Source organism: Sus scrofa, chromosome 4 (genome assembly GCF_000003025.6).
Source record: "Sus scrofa isolate TJ Tabasco breed Duroc chromosome 4, Sscrofa11.1, whole genome shotgun sequence".
NCBI classification, from domain to species: domain Eukaryota; kingdom Metazoa; phylum Chordata; class Mammalia; order Artiodactyla; family Suidae; genus Sus; species Sus scrofa.
In genome coordinates this window covers 969,413-988,006 of record NC_010446.5, presented here as the reverse complement: position 1 = coordinate 988,006, position 18,594 = coordinate 969,413, and the positions used below count along the sequence as shown (strand labels likewise).

At 67.3% G+C, this 18,594-nt stretch overlaps 2 protein-coding genes across 5 annotated transcripts; both read right to left on the bottom strand.

The window, feature by feature from the left end:
• On the bottom strand, positions 1,257 to 4,579 carry NAPRT (nicotinate phosphoribosyltransferase). Of its 2 annotated transcripts, none has more exons than XM_021090465.1 (13): positions 4,284 to 4,579; positions 4,081 to 4,208; positions 3,901 to 3,983; positions 3,541 to 3,671; positions 3,318 to 3,433; positions 2,852 to 3,048; positions 2,636 to 2,776; positions 2,271 to 2,355; positions 2,094 to 2,174; positions 1,902 to 2,004; positions 1,665 to 1,819; positions 1,460 to 1,567; positions 1,257 to 1,372 (listed from the first exon to the last, which is right to left on the bottom strand). In XM_021090465.1, the coding sequence occupies exons 1-13, from the start codon at positions 4,507 to 4,509 to the stop codon at positions 1,310 to 1,312; spliced, it is 1,617 nt and encodes a 538-aa protein (XP_020946124.1). In that variant the 5' UTR covers positions 4,510 to 4,579; the 3' UTR covers positions 1,257 to 1,309. The 2 variants fall into 2 exon arrangements, with proteins under 2 accessions (XP_020946124.1, XP_020946125.1); XM_021090466.1 differs by having other exon boundaries at positions 4,120 to 4,208; positions 4,284 to 4,572.
• Positions 5,757 to 18,475, bottom strand: EEF1D (eukaryotic translation elongation factor 1 delta). Of its 3 annotated transcripts, none has more exons than XM_021090459.1 (8): positions 18,159 to 18,475; positions 10,453 to 10,576; positions 10,129 to 10,200; positions 6,811 to 6,910; positions 6,633 to 6,733; positions 6,245 to 6,463; positions 5,940 to 6,134; positions 5,757 to 5,859 (listed from the first exon to the last, which is right to left on the bottom strand). In XM_021090459.1, exons 2-8 carry the CDS (start codon positions 10,567 to 10,569, stop codon positions 5,821 to 5,823), a joined length of 843 nt encoding a protein of 280 aa, XP_020946118.1. In that variant the 5' UTR covers positions 10,570 to 10,576; positions 18,159 to 18,475; the 3' UTR covers positions 5,757 to 5,820. The 3 variants fall into 3 exon arrangements, with proteins under 3 accessions (XP_020946118.1, XP_020946119.1, XP_020946117.1); XM_021090460.1 differs by having other exon boundaries at positions 10,453 to 10,573; positions 18,159 to 18,468; XM_021090458.1 differs by lacking the exon at positions 18,159 to 18,475 and adding an exon at positions 12,136 to 13,214.

Genomic DNA, 18,594 nt, shown 5'->3' with positions numbered 1-18,594 from the left:
AGCAACTCCAGAAGTCTGGGCTCTGCCCTGAGCTGAAGTCGCACCGATTCAGCCTTAAAGAAACAGCTGGGTCCAGGCTAGGCCTGGAGCCAGGGGCTGGGCTGTCCCCTCTGCATTCCCACCGAGTGGGACATCCTGGGGATGGGGTCGCCCCTCGGAGCTTTGGGCAGCCCTGGAGTGGAGCCAGAGGCCGAAGCCAGCCTCCCAGGTGCCCTTGCAGGCGAATGTCGCCACTGGAGGAGGGGGGGCTCTGGGGCCTGGCACAGAGAGTGCAAAGCTCTAAAATGGTGACCTGTGGGCACCTGGGGCCTGGTGCCTGTTGTGCTGTGGGGGGTGGAGGCAGCATCTCTCTCGGAGCCTCTTGCTCCCAGGGCTGGCCTGACCAGGCCTTTGCCCCAGATTCCCACTGTGACCCTCACCCAGCCTGGCCAGGGGAGCCGGAAGAGCTGGTCGGGCCAAATACCTGGACAGGGGCGACACTCCGGGAAGTACCCCACACCCTCGCGTTCCCCCACACCTTCGCAGGCCAACAGGAGTGGCCCAGGCCCCGCCCTCTGCGTCCTGCAGAGCCTTGCACCTCTCTCCTGAGCAGCTCCGCTGCAGCCAAAGCTGCTAGAGACCTGACCAGGCCACCTGCACAGAGGCAGGGCCGGCCCAGGACCCTGGCTGGGTGCCCGGAGCCGAGTCACTCCTGCACCTTCAGCCTCTTCAGAGGGCTGCCCCCCCGCCCCCATCCCCGCTTCTTCCTGTCCAGGGCTGCTGGGTCAGGAGCTGGGTTCTCAAGGCCCAGGCCTGGTCTACACCACGACAGATGCCGGGCCGGGAGGGCGCCAGGTGAGGGGAGCCCAGAGCCCCGCAGGGCTGGCAGCAGGGGACACACAGGTCTCTCCTTGTCTTGGGAACCTGGCGCAGGGGCAGTGTCTTTGGCAGGGCTTGGTCCCAGGGATCCAGGAGCCCCTCTCTCTGATACTCCATCCCCTGCCCGCACCTCTACCCCCGCCCCCGCCCCTGGAGCCTCTAGCATGGAGAGATCTTCCCCAGAAAGTGTCCCCAGCCCCCAGCTGGGCACCAAAGCCCTCTCTTTCCCCACAGCCCACCTGCCCCTCAGTTCCCTGGCCTCGGCCCAACTCCTTAGCACCCTCAGGCTCGGCACAGGGCCGGGGTCTCCCCTGGAAGCAGGACTCCAGCCCACCCTGGGAGGCCCTGGGGGTCCCGGGAGAGGCAGGCTGGGTTAAGAAATGACACGTGACAAGTTGTAGGGGACAGTGAATGAGTCATGTTCACTTGGGCAGCTCCGAGCGTGAGTTTCTCACTGGGGGCCCAGGGCCCTCAGTCTGTTCACCAGGGCCTGTAGCTTCTCAGACAGCGCGACCTGCAGGGAGGACAGGGGGGGGCCAATGGGGGGCTGTGGGGGCAGGGAGCACAGGGGGCGGGGTGACGGCGTGGGCCCCACACCCACCTGGTACTGCTCAGGCTGCTCCAGCCGCCTGTGTGCGGGGCTCAGGCGGCTCAGGGACAGCTGGGCGAAGGCTCTAGATTCGGCCAGCGATGGGAGAGGCTCACACAGCTGGGGAAGAGGGAAGGGAGGGGCTCGCTCAAGGTCAGGTGTTGGAGCCTGAGCTAGGGTGATGGCACAGACGAAAGGGGCGGCTAGTGTCTGTCACCTGTCCCTGCTGGACCCAGAGTCGCAGCAGCGGCTCCACATGGGCCGGCCTCACGGTACAGGACTCCCGGGCCCCTCGAGGCCACAGTCTCAGCTCCTGGCCCGCCTGGGGAGGAGGCTCCTCCGCCAACTGCAGCACGTCCAACAGGAGGGACCCTGCGGATGTGTGCATGTGAGGAGCGCAGCGCAGAGACCGTGGGGAGCCTGGGGCTGAACCCGGGACCGGGAGGGTCCTCACCATCGGCGCCCAGGAGGCGGAAGGCGGCCTTGCTCCCAGGCAGTGTCTGCTTCTCAGGGTCCTCGGTCAGCTTCATTCGTGGCTGGCCTCCCACGGCCACGAGCTGCAGGCACGGGGTTCTGGGATAGCTGGGCCCTCCTCCCGGACCCGTGACCCGCCCCTAACCCCCACGGGCCGCCGTCCCCGCCTCACCTTGTAGACACAGCCCAGGGAAGGCTGGCGAGGGCAGGTGACCACGCTCGTGCCAATGCCAATGAGGTCCACCTCACTGCCCTGGGGAGGGGAGCGGGGGAGGCGGCACTGAGCTCAGCCAGCCTTCGCGGCCGGGGCCCTCCCGGCCACCCTCTGGCCTGCCCCCGCCCCAGCCACCTTCTGGGCCAGCCTGGCCAGCTCCTCCTCGTCGATGTTGTTGCTGACGGCGATAGGGACGGACGCCAGCCAGGGCACCTGGAACCTGTGATGAGGCGCAGCCCCTCGGAAGCTCCGGATTGAGCCGGTCCTCCCGCCACCCCCCGCCCCGCCCCGCCCCCTCTTCCTTACGAGACAGTCTGCCCTCAGCTACCCTGGATCTGGCCTCTGCCCATGGGCCCCTGAGCACACACCCGGCCTCCTCGCCGTTTTGCCACCGAGGCAGCTACGCGGTGGGAGGGGCACAGCTCCTCCCTCCCTCCCAGACCCCATTCCTGCCCCGGATGGGGTCTCCTTGCAGGCAAAGCCCCTCCCGGGGGACTCACTGGGCCGCGGCCCTACGGAAGACCCCGCGGACCTCCTGAGCCTGCTGAAGCAGGTCGCCACTGTCCAGCCTCACGCCCACTGCCTGGTAGCCCAGCTCCTCCAGTGCCAGGGCTACAGCCAGGAAGTTGGGGAGACCGCTCCTGCAGGCAGGGACACGGGGGTCAGGGTCAGCAGCTGCTCTGCTGAGCCCACCCTGGGAGATGCCTGGGCCTCACCTCCGCACACTGTAGGTGTCCAGCAGGCCCTGGAAGGCCCGGGGAAAGGCCAGGGCATAGGCCACAAAGGCTGCCCGCTCCCCTGGGTGTGGCTCCTGCGCCCCGAGCCCCAAGTGGGCACACACACGCTCCAGCCACACCTCCACGCAGGCGGCCAGGTCCACCCTGGGGCCCTGACCAGCAGCTGGAGCCAACATCTAAGGAGAGGGTTGGTGAAGGATGGAGGACCCAGACGCAGGGTGGGGCCTGGTTCACCCCCGTAGAGGGTCTGAGCCACTTGGCTGCCAGCTTCCCAGTGTGACACAGAGGCCCCAGGCCCAGCATGGCTTGGGTGGGCCAGACTCGGTACCTGCCTGTATGCATACGGGGGGCCCCCCTCCGCCAGAGTGCCCCGGCCCCAGCCCACCTGCCCCTGGGCCTTGAGGGGTCTGCCTCTGGAGTGCACACAGAAGAGGAGGGCACTCACAGGGTCGGGGGGCACCTCAGCGCCTGAAAAGGAAGTGACAAAGGAGTGCGCCAGGGTCCCGGCCACAGGCACACCCCGCAGCTGTCCTGCCAGCACGTTGCTGCTGCCATCGAAGCCTGGGCCAGAGCATAAGGCAGGGTTAGGGGACTTCAGGCCCTGAAGCGGGGCATCTCAGGCCAAGCCTCCTCCTTCCCTAGACCATGCCTCCCGGTCCGGCCCTCACCGCCCAGGTAGCTGTAGGTGGAGGCCGTGAGACCCCCATCAGGGCCCTGAGCGCGTCGAAGCCCCATCTCCAGCAGCCGCTTCTCCGGCCCTGCGATCAGGCGAAGCCGCGCCGCGTTCGTGGCGATGAGGCTGTGGGAGCAAAGGCTCAGGGGACCCGGAGGAAGGCCAGGAAGCCCCCCAGGGGCCAGCCTCCCCCAGGCCTGCACAGCGGCGGCGGGAGACCCTCTGCGGAGGCCTCGGCCCCGCCCCTCGCCCCGCCCTCCACGTGGGGCCCCGCCCCGCAGGGCCCTCCCGGAAGGCCGCGCCCCGGCCCCGCTCGCCAGCCCAGCCTTCCGGCCTCGGGCAGGAGGGGCCCCACCTGGCGTAGCTGACCAGGCAGAGGAGCGGCGTCTCCAGCAGCTGCACCACCAGGAGCGGCCCGGACACCTGCAGCAGCGGTACCTGCGGGGCGCGCTGTCAGCTTGGCGCCGCCCGCTCCGCTCCCCCGCCCCCGCCCCCTCCGCTCCCCCGCCCCCGCCCCCGGCCGCCCCGCACTCACGCCGGGGAAGGCCAAGGAGCCCTCGGGCAGCGCCCGCACCGTCACCCCGGAGCAGTCGAGGGCACGAAGGTGCTCGAAGAACGCGGGCTCTGTGTCTGGGGGCAGCACCGAGGCCAGGAACTGCACATCTGGGGGCGAGAGGCCGTGGTGGGCGGTGGCGATCGCGGGCCGCGGGGCGGGCCGGGCTCGCGGGCGGGAGCTACCTGCGTCCCGCAGGCGGAAGGCGCGCAGGAAGCGCACGCAGTCGCGCAGCCCCGCGGCCAAGGCGAACGCGCCGCCGAACGGGCAGCGGCGGAAGAAGAGCTCGAACTCGGCTGCCTCCTGCGCGCGGCCGGCGCGCCAGTAGCCCAGCGCCATGGTGGCCTGGTAGAGGTCGGTGAGCAGCGGCCGCGCCGCCGCGCGCCCCTCGGGGTCCTGCTCCGCCGCCATCGGCCCCGCGCCCGGACTCTGCCCGCCTGCCCGCGTGACGCCGCACTCCCCAGGGCCCGCCCTGTCAGCTGGTCCAACCAGGGGCCGGGAGGTTGGGGCACAGGGCAGCGACCGCCTTTCCTGGCACCCAGAATCCGCGGCGGGCGGGCCGCCGACCTCCCGACACTGGGGGCGTGGCGTGGGGTTCCCGGCGGCGGGCTGGAGTTGGGGACGTGCGCTCTCGCTGGTCATCCCAGCTCCCCTTGGAGCATCCTGGTCCCCGCCGGGCTGGGAGTTCGTGCAGCAGGGGAGAGGGTCGAAGAGGGAAATTCAAACCCCACACACGGCTGAACTTTATTCCCCCCAGGCCAGGCCCCTGCCCTTTGAGCAGGGCGTGTGGTGCCACTTCCCGAACCACCTGGCACCACAGGCTTCCAGGTCCTGCACTCTGAGCCCCACAAAAACCCGAGGGGGGCCCAGAGGACACCAGCTCGACCAGAGTAAGCTCAACCCACTTTCTCCCAAATGCCAAAAACGGCTCCCTCAGCAGCCCTGTGGCCAACAGCCCAGGGGAAGAACCACTCACTAGTGGCACACGTACAGCTCAGGCCTCGGGCTCCCGGGCAGACAGCAGGCACAACTCCACAGGGCAGCAGTCTGTGGTGGGACCTGCCTGGCCCAGGTCTCTGGAGGGTGAGGGGTGACCACGGGTGTGGGCCTCGCATGGGGTAGCTGTGTGCACACGTGTGCACCCCCCCCAAGACTGAAGGGAGGGGCACAGGGCTGGGCAGTGGGGGCCTCAGGGCTCAGGCAAAAAAGCCCAGCCCCCTTCTCAGAGGTGTGGAGATGGTGGGGTGCATGGCAGGATTTTAAACAGGTCTCAACAGCAAGGCCAGCACAGCCACTGGGACCTCCCCTGCTGGGGCAGGCACTTTTGCGCTCACGTGGGGCTGGGAAAGGAGACCAAGTGGAGACGCTGGGGGACGGGGATGCCTCCTGGGGTGACGGAGCCAGCACGTGCTCCCTTTAAAGCGAGACGTGCACGTGGTACTTGCAGTTCAAAGGGGAGCGAGATGGGAGCAGCGGATGGGCAGGCAGAGGGCCATGGAGAAAGAGGCCGAGAAAGGGGAGGAGGCTGGAGCAGGAGCAGCAGGACCGATGGGGCCCAGGTGGACACTCCCGAGCTGCAGGCCAAGCCTGAGGCCTGGGGCCTGGCAGAGTGCTGCTCACTGAACGTGCCCCCGGCGACACCAGACCAGACAGGGGCCAGAGCTGGAATCTCAGTCTTTATTGGCTGCAAGGCATCGCACTCTCAGGCGCGGGCCGGGGCTCTCAGATCTTGTTGAAGGCGGCAATGTCCACACTCTGCACCTGAGGGGGAGAGGGCGGGGGTCACATGGGGCCCGGTCTCGGGGGGCCGCCCCCCCCCCCAGGGGGGTCCTGCCACTCACGTGCTCCTCGAACTTGGTGATCTCCTCTTCCAGCAGGTCGGTGCCCACCTTGTCGTCCTCCACCACGCACTGGATCTGCAGCTTGCGGATGCCGTAGCCCACAGGCACCAGCTTGGAGCCGCCCCAGGTCAGCCCGTCCAGCTGGATGGAGCGCACACAGGCCTCCAGCTGGGCCATGTCCGTCTCGTCGTCCCACTGCGGGACAGAGGGGAGGAGGCTGGCTCAGAGCTGCATTTGCCTTCCCACCCCCCTGCCCCCTCCGGGAGCCCAGGGCAGGCGGGGGGGGGGTCAGGCGAGCCACTCACAGGCTTGACATCCAGCAGGATGGAGGACTTGGCCACCAGGGCGGGCTTCTTGGCCTTTTTCTCGGCGTATTGCCGCAGCCTCTCCTCCCGCAGCCGGGCAGCCTCCTTGTCCTCCTCTTCGTCGCTGCCGAACAGGTCAATGTCATCGTCCTCGTCGTCCTCTGTGGCCGTGGCCGCCTTCCGGCTGGGGGGCTCCACTTGGCGCATGGGAGACACGTGCTGCCACGGGGGCGGGGAGACGAGGCTGAGACGTGTATGGCCGGGGCCCCGGGCTGCACCCCCCGGCCAGCCTGGAGGACACGGGGGCCCAAGCTCTGGCTGCCAGGTGGGCAGCCTCCTGCTCTGCAGTGCCAGGCTCAGGGTCCCTGGGTGCGGGGAGGGCACTCACCTGGGTCTGTGGGGCTGTGGCACGGTGGGCGGGCGAGGTCTTCTCGAGCGCACTCAGCCGGGCCTCCAGCTTGGAGACGGCCTGCTGCAGATCCTGTACCACTGCAGGGCAAAGGGGACGTGGTCAGAGGGCAGGGCCGGCTGGGGCCGCCAGCCCGCCCATCAGCCCCGGGCCTCACCCCCTCGCAGGCTCTGGTTCTCCACTTCCAGGCTGGCGATCCGGATGACCAGCTCACTGTGGTCTCCACTGGGCCCGCTGGAGGCCCCAGGGCCTGAGCTCTGCAAGACAGGGGGTGAGGGAGGGATCAGCACCCCAGCCCGCTCGAGGCCCCTCCCCCACAGCCATCCCGAGGCAGCACCGTAAGCCGGGTGATGAGCCCATGGGCCCTGCGGGGTCTACCCGCCATGCTCAACCCAGGGGAAGGGGGAGAGGCCCTGCAGGCCGGAGACCACAGGGACATTCCAGGCCAAGTGGAGAGCATGGGACAGGAAGCAGGAGGCCCAGGGCGGGCCCAGCACAGAGACCGTGCCAAGTAGAGCCATGGCTGCCATCGCCTAGAGGAAGCAAACTGTTAGCCTGAGAGGCAGCCAGGCCCAGAGCCTCAGGACTGGGCACAGCCTTGTGCTGGAAACAGGCAGCGCTGCATCTCATGTGCCCCCTGCCCCCCCCGAAAGGCAGGTACTTGCCTGCCCTGGAAAGTTCTGGGTGACCCAGGGGTCCCTGCCTGGCCACCAACCTCCTCTGGTTCCTCCCTGGCTGGGGCCCCTACCATCTGACCCAGGGAGCTCACCCACAGAGTGCCACAGCTCAAGCTCCGTTACCCCCAGGGGCTGACACAGGTCATTCAGCACCCACCCCCCAAAGGAATAGCGGCATGGGTGGTGCACCGAGCACGCTTCTCGAGGGCCACTGTCCTCCCATCCAGCATCCAATCATGACAAAGATCTTGGGCCTCAGGCCTGCCCACCAAGCAGCCACACGGCAAGCCACGTGGCCTTCCCTTCTGTGCACAGCCCAGGCCACTGCCAAGCTCAGGGCTCCTGAGACGACAGGAGCCTGGCTCCCTGCCCCAGACGGTGCCAGGCTGTCACTGTCTCAGGTGAGCCGCCAGCTCCCAGCACATGTAACCACCAGCAGAGCTGCCCAAGTGAGCAGCATGACCAGGCCCGGGGCGGGGGGCTCTGCTCACACCCCTCCCTCCTTTCAGATCAGCTGACAGGACGTCCGCCCCCAGCTGCTGCTCTGAGTAGTAAACAGCAGCTCCATCCACCCCAGCCGGCCACCCTCGCCACGTCTCAGCCACTGCCACCACCACCGGGAATGTGACCTCCTCTCCAGCCTACCTCCCACAGCACTTGGCTTGCGGTGCCACCTACGCTAAGGCCATCCACCCGCTTCCACGGCCCAGGGGTGATCCCCGAGGAGGCTCTACCAGCCGGCATGCTCGCACCCCCGTCTCTCCGGGGGTCTCTGCCTGCCAAGCAAGTGAACCAGGTCCTGGTGGCTGGCTGGTGCTCAAGCCTTTGCCCTGCTGTCCCTGCTGCCTGGCACTGGGGACCTCCCAATACAGCCCGGGTGGGAACACTGAGCAGGGGCATGTTGATGGGGCCTAGAGATGCAGGCTCCAGGCAAGGGCCAGAGGAAGCGGTGGGGAGAGACCAAGCTTCCGGGCCCACCGGGTCACCACTGCCTGGCCCAGTGAGCAGCAGGCCACTCCATGGCACTTCTGCCCTGGGGCTACCCTGCCCACCACCATTTTGAGGTAGCCATTGGCTCAGAGAGGTAGGCCGGGGCCACCCAGTCCAGATGGAGCCCACAAGAGCAGGCCACAGGCAGCCACCTGGTGCCCACCCCAAAGCTGTGAAATGCAGAACGCTCCAGCCCCGTGCCTGGCAGCGTGCAGTTCCTGGGGAACGCTGGCCCCCCAGCATCTGCTGAGCCCCACTCGACCCAAATCTCAGTGTGCGGCTGGGCAGCAGGGCCCCTCCTGGGTCCACCGGCCGCTGAATGACGTTCCTCCTGCGTTCACTGCATGGACGCCCCCGCCGCCAGGGCCTCAGCGGGAGCTCATCTGGAAACGCTTCTTCATCTCCCAACAAATGGTCTTCAGGTACTGGGTGGCCCTAGCCAACGACTGGTGTCCTCAGAGGACACGTGAACAGAGAGAACGTGCGCTAAAGGGAGAAGCTGCCCTCTGCACAACCCGGACACAGGTCCCTGAAGGAACCGACTCCCTCCCCCTGGGTGTTGGACTCTGGGCCTTTGATGATGAGAAGACGAACTTGCGTTGCTTCGGCCGCCTGCTCCGTGGTGCTTCATCACAGCGGCTCCAGCAAACGAGCCCCCAGCCCCATCAGCAGCCCTCACGCGCTCCCTGAAGGCGGGGAGCTGGCAGCTGACCTCAACAGCTGGGCCCCAAGGCCCAGAGGGGAAGGCTTCCGGCCGCCCCAGACCCCAAGCCCCATGGCTGCTGAGGCCCTGGCCCCGAAGCCTGGCCTGAGTGCAAAGATCTTGCGCCCCCTGGCTGCTGTGTCTGCATGGCCTGAATCTGGTTGGGCAAGCAGAGGGCGGCAGGTGGGGTTTAGGGCTGGTGGGCAGAAGGCGAGGCAGGAACACATGGGGGCCAATATAAAGCAGGGCCTCCTGGGCAGACATGGTGGCACCCCTTCCTGGGGGCACGACCCAGGACCGCCCAGCCTGAAGCCAGGAGCCAGCTGTGGCAGGCAGAAGGTTCCAAACATGTCCCCTTTCTAAGCCCCAAAGTCTGTAAAAAGGGGACCTCGTGTGGCAGAAGGGACTTTGCAGACGTGATGAAGAGGCGGATCTGGACGCGGGGAAAGGACCCTGGATGGCCCGGGGAACTGGGGTCATGACAGAGTCCCACACGAGGGAGGGCGGAGAAGAAAAGGAAGGCGACCGAGGCAGACGTGAGGCCTGCGGCCGAGAAGCCACAGGCCTCAGGGCTTCTCCAAGTCGGAAAAGACGGGAAGGGCCGTCTCCCGGAGCGTCCAGAAGGAACACGGCGCTGCTGACACCTGGCCCTGGAGGCCGGGAGGGAGGAGGAGGTGCTGGCTCCTGTGACAAGGAAGGTGCAGCAGCAGGGCTGTCACCTGCAGGGACGCGCTCCCCGGCCATCCTCCCCCGACGTCACAGGGGCATGGAGGCTGAGCTGGGCCTCGACTCCAGGTGGCGCTGACTCCGACTGGAACGCAACACCCCAGGTGAAGCCCTCTTTCTGGGCAGGGCCACGCCGAAGCGGGAAGGCCTACAGGATGAGGTGCCCAGGGCTGCCAGCCCAGGAGCAGCCACAGCAGGGCGGGGAGCTCCGCCAGGGTGCAGGCGGGACGTCCTCCCTGGCTGTGGGAACATAGATAGCCCCGCACGTCTCTCCCTGACTTTGCTCCAAAGGCTCGGTCATCAGCAGTGCTGGGGCAGTGCCAGGCATGCTGGCTGGCACAAGGGCCGCAGCCCTGAGCGCAAGTCTGCGGGTACTCACTCCGGCCAGGGACTTCTGGATGTTTTCTCTGGCTCTCGCGATGTCACGGAGGATCACGCTGGCGCCGTTCTCCTGCAGGTGGTACAGAGAGACTCGGGCTGCTTTTTGTTTTTTTTTCCAGTTAAAAAAGTCTCAGGTGGAGAAGCAGAAACATGCTATGCAGAACGAAAGCTCAGCGGGGCCCGAGGACAGGGCTCCCGGTGCGTGGCCTGCAGGCCCAGCCAGGCCGCATGTCCCTGGCCTGACGTGCACCCCGGGGCCGGCCAGCCACCTTGAAAGACCCACCAGCCTCCCGGTGCAAGCACAGCCACCTACGACCCCTACCTGGCGTGAGGAGCCAGCCACAGGCCCGTTCATCTGCTCATAGAATTTCCTCTCTGCATCATCGTATTTGAACTTGTCGAACCAGACCTTCTCGTGCACCAGGAAGTTTGTGGCCATCTTCCTGCTGGGAGGGGCGGAGAGACTAAGACGGCCTGGCAGCCGCCTGAAGGACCGGCTGCCCAAGGCCCTTCCAACGCCCAGACCAAGGATGCAGGGCAGGCCATCCAGTCCCTGGGTGACAAGGGTTCCAGGCCCCAGGGCAGAACACCAGCAGTTCTCAGCCCGGACCCCAAGGAGCCTGTGCACCCCCCGACCCCAGGCTTCCTTCAACGCCAAGGCCAGTGGTCTCCGGACCGTCCCCAAGGCCAGTGACTCTCAAAGCAAGGCCAAGAACCTCGGGGGGGTCCCCAAGGTCCGCCCTCTTCCAATCACACATCTGTTCAAGGCTGAATCTGTCAGATGATTTACACCAGCAGACGGACTGCACAGGCGGGTTCAGACTCCAGCTGCCTCCCACTAAGCCAGCCACGAACTTCACAAAGCATAAAACCATGCCGCTCCACTCCCTGAATTTGTTACTGAAGAACTATTTTTTGCAGAAATTTTCCATTAACATAAACAAGCCTGTCATTTTTCAACAAGTATAAACTGCATTTAACTGCCAGTGTGCTAAAAACCAACCGATGAAACGGAAGCTCTGTGGCGTCCCAACACCAGTCAATTGGAGAACTGCGGCTGCTCTAGACCCGGGGCTGGTGACCGTGGGCCTGTGAGCCTGATCCAGCCATGGTCTGTTTTGCAAACTGCCGCACTGGCATGTCCACAGTCCAACCCCCCCGCCCCCCCGCGGCTTGGCAGGGTGGGGGCCGCCCCGGACCTGGGCCCAGAGCCCCTGGCCCTTTACAGACAACAAGGTCTGCTGACCCAAGACCGCCCGGCCCCTTGGCAAGCACAACAGAAGAGGACCCCAAGCCATCACAGAACCTTGGTAAGTGCCCTCAGTGCCAAGAGAGGAGGGGCCCCCGTGAGTCGCCCCCGCCCACCGTGAATATGGTTTCAGTTCCAGGTCCCTCCTGGTGCCTGGTGGGGGGACCCTCCCTCAGAAATGGGCCCTCGCCCTGCCCCACACACCAAGGCCCAGATCCCATCAAAGCAGCAAGTCCAACCCCACCGAGGAGCCCCTGCCGAGGGTCTGGAGCCCTGTCCCCACAGCCACGCTCTGGCTTCCACGAGCCCAGCTGTCTCTGCCCCCCCCCCGCCCCCGCTGCACACAGTTGCTCTGGGTAAGACCCACATGCTGCAGGCACATCGGCCTTGGCTGGGGGGGGGGTCCTCCAGACTCAGGCCCCAGGCGCAAGCACCCGCGACGCCCACCTCATCCCAGGGGGGCTCAGACAAGGGAGGCGGGAAAGACCCACAGCAGGCCAGGCGGGGGTGCCGGCTCCCACGCCGGCCCAGTGAGGCCCCGAGGCCAGGTGCCCTCGTCACTCCGCTGCCCCGCGCTGGCCAGAGGCGACCCGCAAGGTGCCTGGTCAAAAGGGAAACCTTAGGTGGGACGCTTGGCCCCCTGCCACCCTCCCCAACCTGGTCGCCCCCGAGGGTCGCCCCAGGGGCAGGGCTCTGCTGGGTCCAGGAGTCTCGGGAAAGGCCCCGTCGGGGTCGGGGCAGGGAAGTGTCTCCTACTTGGGTCTCAGGCTGGACATGGAAGGGCCGGACCGGACACTGGGGCGGTGAGCCAGCGACGCGGCCTCGAGGCGCCAGGCCATGCGCAGGGCCTCGGCAGCGTGGTGGCGGCACTCGGCGCTGTCGTAGGCGGGCTTGCTGAGCCAGGGGGCCTCGGCGTCCTTGTGCAGGAAGTACCAGTAGGGCAGGGCAGAGGGGGCCTCCCCGTCGGACCGCCGTGGCCCCAGTCGCTTGCCCCCGACAGCGTTGCGGGCCCGCCGGTCCCTGCGGCCCCGCCGGGCGCCCTCGGCCTGGCCCGCTCGCTCCTGCAGGCGCACCTTCCCGGGAGGGTGGCTGTCCACCAGGGCCTCGTAGAAGGCTGTCTCAGCCGCATCGTAGCGGGGCTTCTCCAGCCACACCTCCCGCACCAGCGCCTGCAGGCTGCCCGGCGGCGGGGGCTGCTCATCGGCCGGCGGGCTGGGCTGGCGGACCAGGCGCGGCCCGGAGGCGCCCTGCCTGCCGCTCGCCTCGGCAGCCAGCAGCAGGGCCTGCGACCACTCCACGAATGCCCGCTCGGCCTGGTCGAAGGCCGACTTGTTGGCCCAAACGCCCCAGGTCACGTGGTGGCAGGCCACCTGGCTCCCATGGGTGCAGGGCCCCCGGGCGGCTGGGGCGGGGGGCCGGCCCGCCTGGGCAGCCACGTCTGCCAGCCGCTGGCGGTACGAGCGCTCTGCCTGGTCAAAGAGCGGCTTGTCCAGCCAGACGTGGTCGGCCGAGAGGCCCATGAGGGCCGGGTCTGCCGGGCCGGGCCAGCCCTTGGGAGAGCGCTTCCTCTTCTTCTGCAGCGGCCTCCTCCCGGGGTCACTCCCGCCGCCGCCGCCGTCGGGGCCCGCTGCCTCGGCCTCCTCCCGACCCAGCCCGTTGACGGCTGGCGCCTCGGCCTCAGCCTCGGCCTCGGCCAGGAGCTGCTGGGTGGCGGCGGCCTGCGCGGCCTCGGGCCCGTGGCAGCGCCGCTCGTCCTCCCCGTGCTTCTGCTTGTCCTCCCAGACGGTCTCCAGGGCACAGGAGGCCTTCCCGCTCCTCATCTTCCGCGCAGCGTTAAAAAAGCAAGCACAAGAAGGCAGTTGCAACACAGCGGCCCCTGGTGCACGTGCCCTGCCTCCCCACTCAGCCCGCCGACGGGGTCCCGAGACCCAGGGAGCCCAGCGTGGCGGTAAACACGCACGCACACACGCACGCGTGGTCCTGTGCCTCTGCGTCCTTCTCCCGGCAAACCCTGTCTTTCCTCAGCCAGCACCCGCCCAGGCTCTCCAGCGGGGTCAGGAGAGCAGCTTCCAGACCTCGCTGGCGCAGAATCCTCTGCTAGGGGCCTCCGGGGAGGCCTGCCGGGTCAAACACAGGACGCCTTACGGTCACCGGCAAACAGCCTTTGAGAAGCCCGTCCCAGCAAACACTCGAGACTCCCTTCCACTGACTCCCTTCCGGTCCGCTCAGTCCCTCTCGAGTTGTAACTGGACGTTCTGTGTCTGGCTGAGTCTGGCCCCTCCCCAGGACACTGGGGCTTCTGTCTCATTGAAAAGTGCTCACCAGTCTCCTGGACGCGCTGCCCGACTTGAGACCCCACATCCCCACCGGGGCTGTGAGGGTCTCAGACAAGGGGCAGCCAGGAGCAGAGGGCGGAGTGCCCAGTGGCAGCCACCTCTTGACAGAAGCCAATCACCTCGCATCTCTGGGGCACCTCAACTAAAAGGGGCCACACAGGAAACCCCGGGTCCTGTCCTAGAAGGTCAGGACCCCTCCCCTCGTTTCAGCACCTTGTGGCGTCAGGGCTCCATCACTGAGATGCCGCTGAAGCCCCTGGCCAAGCCTCTGCCCCAGGCGCCTCTGGTCCCCACTGCCTCAGAGCAAGACCAAGGCTGCTGGGCTGGACAGTGTGTCCCAACGGCCACACGAGGCAAGGCCCTGACCACATGGCTGGTACGGGCGCCCCCCTCTGCTCCCAGACCCACACTGCGTAAAGGCTGACCCCCTACTCCGCCAGCCCAGAAGGCCCTGGAGACCAGCTGTGACTGGCACAGGGACACCTTCCCCGGACTCTACTCTGGATCCTGTGCCAGAGGCAGAAGCCCCGGCCGACTGAGTAGGGGGCTGAGCAATGTTCCCTCGGGACGGCCCCACCACCCGTCTCCAGCAGCCGCGAGGGCGCCTGGTGGAGCCTAAGTGAAGGGAGACCCTCGCCCCAGGGCGGAGGCCTCCAGAGGGAGGCAGACTTGCTCCCTGGAGGGCAAACCCCTCCTGCCACTCGCTGCAGGTCTGCATCCCCTTCCTAACACCCTCAAAGGAAACCAAACCCCAACTCCAGTTACCCCGTGGGACATGTGGGCAAGGCCCACACCCGCCTGGACACAGGAGATTCCTCTTGGGCTCGGAAGGGGCTTGACGGGGCGCCTCTAATCGCACAGGCCCCAGGGGCACAGGCCCCAGGCGGAGAAGTCCCTGGGGCGCCCCTGAGCCTTCTTCCCCAGGCTGCAGCAGTGGCAGGGGTGGGGGCAGGAGCGTGTGCCCAAGGGGGCAAGGCATTGTGACATCGCCGGCTGTGCCCCTAGGCTGGGCTTGTCTGTCCTCTGGCCTCTCTGGAGGACCCTCGCCAGAGCAGTGCAGGTCTGGGCTGATGCCCACCCCCGCCCTGTGCAAGGCCCCGCGTGCACGGACTGGCCTGCACGCCGTCCGTGGCCCCGAACATCAGACCAGGTTCTGCAAGAGGTCCAAGGGCTGCTGTTCAGGAAAGAGGCCACTTCCCGAGATGCTCGGGAGCGAGGGACAAGGCCTGAGACCAGGGGCTTGCGGGGGCCACAACTCCACGCCCTGTCTGCAGGTGGGGACCCGGCATGCCAGTCCCAACCTGCTCAGCTGAGCTCACAACCAACGGGTTCAGACCCCGTTCCGGAAGGAAACTGAGGCCGCAGCCCGGCCAGGGAGGGCGGTTGGGACTCGCGGGTGCGGTGAGGGCTGGGCAGACGGTCCCCTGGCTGGTGAAGGGACCACGGGACGTGGGTCAGGCAGGTACTTACTTTCGCTCTGACCTCCTAGGACAGCGTGAAAAGAAAGCAGAAGGTTAGAGGCAGTCAGACAGGGCGGCCCGAGCAGCTGGAGGCCAGTTTGGCAGCGAGCACGGGAAAGGCCCACCAACGAAACCGAGGTGGCCGAGTCAGCAGCTGCTCCAGCATCACTTGAAATGGGCAGATCCTGGGAGCACCCCCACCCCAGCTCCCCTCCCACCTGCTCCTGAGCAGACCCGACCTTGGGCGCCCCGACCGTCCACCTGGACCTGTGACTGGTGGGGCTCCCCAGGCCCTGCGCTGCCACTGGGTCCGGACTGCCGGACCAGGCACAGGACAAGGACGACCTCCCCGAAGGCCTCAGGAGCCACCCAGCCCCAGTGCCCACTCTGGGACAGGGCTGCTCTGCTGGGGTGGGCAGGACGCCACTGTCCCTGCAGGCTGGCACCAAAGGACTCTCAGGGTCACCATGCCTTCCTGGTGCGTTGCCCCAGGCGGCACCCACAAGAGCTGGCAGCCCAGGACCCCAGCACCCAGCCTGCTCCGCCCACCCTGCCTTATCCCAGGGTCCCCTCAGCTGCTCAATGACCAGGGTCCTGCCCTCACGCCCCTGCCCTCTCTTGTCCACCCCAGGCTGCAGCCAGCACCAGAGTGCCAGCATCAAGTCACCACTGGGCAGAGACGCACAACGTGTCCTGTGGGGTGGGGTGGACTTGGGAGGAAGCGCAGGCAGGCGGGAGTGCATGGGGGTCTCCCCCGGGGCCCCCCAGACACCACCTCCCCAGCACCAGCCACGAGGGCCCACCTCTATTTCCTTGCATCCCCACCCTCAGTGCCGCCAAGGCCCATCCCTTCCAGGGGAAGAGCGGGTCTAGTCTGGGTTTGGACACTTCCCCGCGAGCAGCAAGCAGCGAGCTCTCCTAAGGGCCGTGTGCTCCCACAGAGGCCAGAGCAAGGACCCCCAGTCCCCACCCTGTGCTCCTGGAAGCGGCCTGGACCACTGGCTCACCTGCAGGGCAGAGAGCAGGCCGCCCACAGTGCCACCAGGATGTGGGGTGAAGGTGGCTCCCCCAGCCCAGAAAGCAGGCACAGCAGGGCTGAGGTACACTCTCCAGAGCAAGGGCAGGGCCTGGGGGCCACAGGGCCCTCCTTGGCCTGACAGGCTGGGAGGGCAGCTCTTGCAGTGCTAGTGTAGGGAAGCTGGCAGCACCCCTGCCCAGGAAGCTCCTGGCTGGAGGATCCTGAGGAGAAGGACCTAGCTCAGCAGAGCTGTGCCCACCCAAGTGCCCGGGGGGAGGAGAAGGGGGGTGTCCCGGCAGCTTCAGCTCCAGTGAGTGAGGTTTCTGGGAGGGGCGAGGGCTTGTCCCCTCCCCTGGCTCCACCTTCTATGCCACTGTCTCAGGCAGCACTGTGCCCACGGTCACACACCGCACCGGAGGCAGTGCCAGTCCATCCACCAGGGTCAAGGCTCTCGGCCCACCTTCCAGGGGAAGCGGGGCTGGGGTGGCCTGGATCAGTGCTGCACGATAGGCCTTCCCAAATGTGCAGCGTCCGAGAGGGCAGCGTGGTGGCTGGGCCTGACTTCGTTCAGCCGCCTGCTGGGGCAAGTGCGCTGGAGTGGAGTCCTCTCTCTTCAGAGACAAACCACAGCCCCAAGTTCCTACTCAGATGCTTTCCTACCTCTGACTCCCGGATAGCCCAGCCCCACTCAAAAGTGCCAACCTGTGCTGCTGGCAGGAAGGGGGTCCCTTGGACTCCAAGGCTCAGGGCCCACACTGTAGCTGCCCCCATCACCCCGCCCCAGGCCCAGCCAGCTGCACTGTTTGTGCTGCAACGCTCTGGCCATCAGCATCTGTTCTGCTGGTCCGTGGTACCCGGTCTATGTGCCCTGACCGCCAGGCACCTGGGTCTCCTTCCCTAGAGCGACGCCAGCACTGGCCCTGCGTCTGCGCACACCTGGAGATGGGAGTCGGGGGACCTGAGGCTCCCAGTCAGAGAGAGGAGCTGGGCATCTGTGTCTCCCCGATGCGTGTACCTCACACACACACACACACGCACACGTCGCCCTGCTGTCCACTCCGCACTCATGCCTATCATCTTAAAACACAGGCACAAAACCAGGGCTTATGTCAGCAGTTCTTGCCTAAGGCCCCTGAAAACTGACACCAGAGCGGAGCAACCACCTCCGAAAACCCTCCTTCGCAGAAACACTGGTCAAGCGCTGTGCCCACCTGCACTGAACCCTGCAGGCAGCCTCACCCAGCTCCCCAGGAGCGGAGTCAAGGGAGCCGGCCTCACGGCAGCCTCCTCCAAGGAAGGGAACCCCCACTCTGCCCAGGGTCCCGCGAAGCCCGCGGCAGCCACTCCAGGGTGAGGAGTCGAGGCCCAGGACACTGACTTCGCTGCAGAGCTGGCAGAGAGCACCTGCTCCCTGGAGTCTGCGTGCCAGGCTTTCTCAGCGCACGCCCGCCGCCAGAGCTGGGGGGCGGGGGTCGCTCCACATCGCCTCCAGCCCGGACCACCTTATCCGCGTGAAGACCCTCGATCACAGAGAAGACCGTGAATCTCTTCTGAGTCACCCAGCAATCGCGTTTTAATTCTTTCCCGCGTTCGCTAGCTGTCGAGGTTCCCGGACAGTTGGGCCGGGGTCCGACCCCGAGACCCAGCGCGGGCATGCAGGAGGCGCTCAATAAACGCGGACAAAGGAAGGAGAGCAAGAGCTACTGGCGCGGGCCACAGCTGGACACACATTCCTGTCACCCACGGCGTGAGGGGCTCGCGCTGCTGGGCATTCCCGCAGCCGCCCTCCTGCCGCAGGGGTCCGGCCGCACGTGGTCCGAGGGCCCCGCCCCTCTGCGCTCCCTGCTCGCCCGCACTTGGCCGCGCGCCCCGGTGACCGCTTGCCCGCTGCACTGCGGCCGGGTCCCCCGGCGCAGTGCGGACCGCCCCTCCCAGGGCCCTGGCGGCGCGAGCCGCGGTACTCACACGCCAGCCAAGGACAAGGACGCGGCGACCAAAGAGGAAGGCTCGGCAACGCTGGACGGCAGAGGAAAAGGAGGACCGCGCGGGCCGCGCACGGGAAATGAAGCAGCGGACTCTACCACGCACCGGGACGCGGGGGAAGAGGCTCGCGTGCACGCCCCGCCGCGCTGCCGGAGCCCCCCGCGCGACGCTCCCCGTGGGTGCGAAGACAGAAGCCAGTAGGAGACCACCGCAGGGCTCGCTCCTTCCGGGAGACGCTGCAGCAAACAGCCGAGGACGGCGCCCTCCCCGCCCGCCCCCCTCCGCCGCCGCTCGGGTGGACTCGGCGGGCCGGGGCGGGGCCGACGGGCCAACACGCGCCCGGTGACGCGCGGGGTGGGGCGGGGCCGGGCCGGGTCAGCGCGCCTGCGCGCGCCGAGCGGGCCAGACAAAGGGGAGG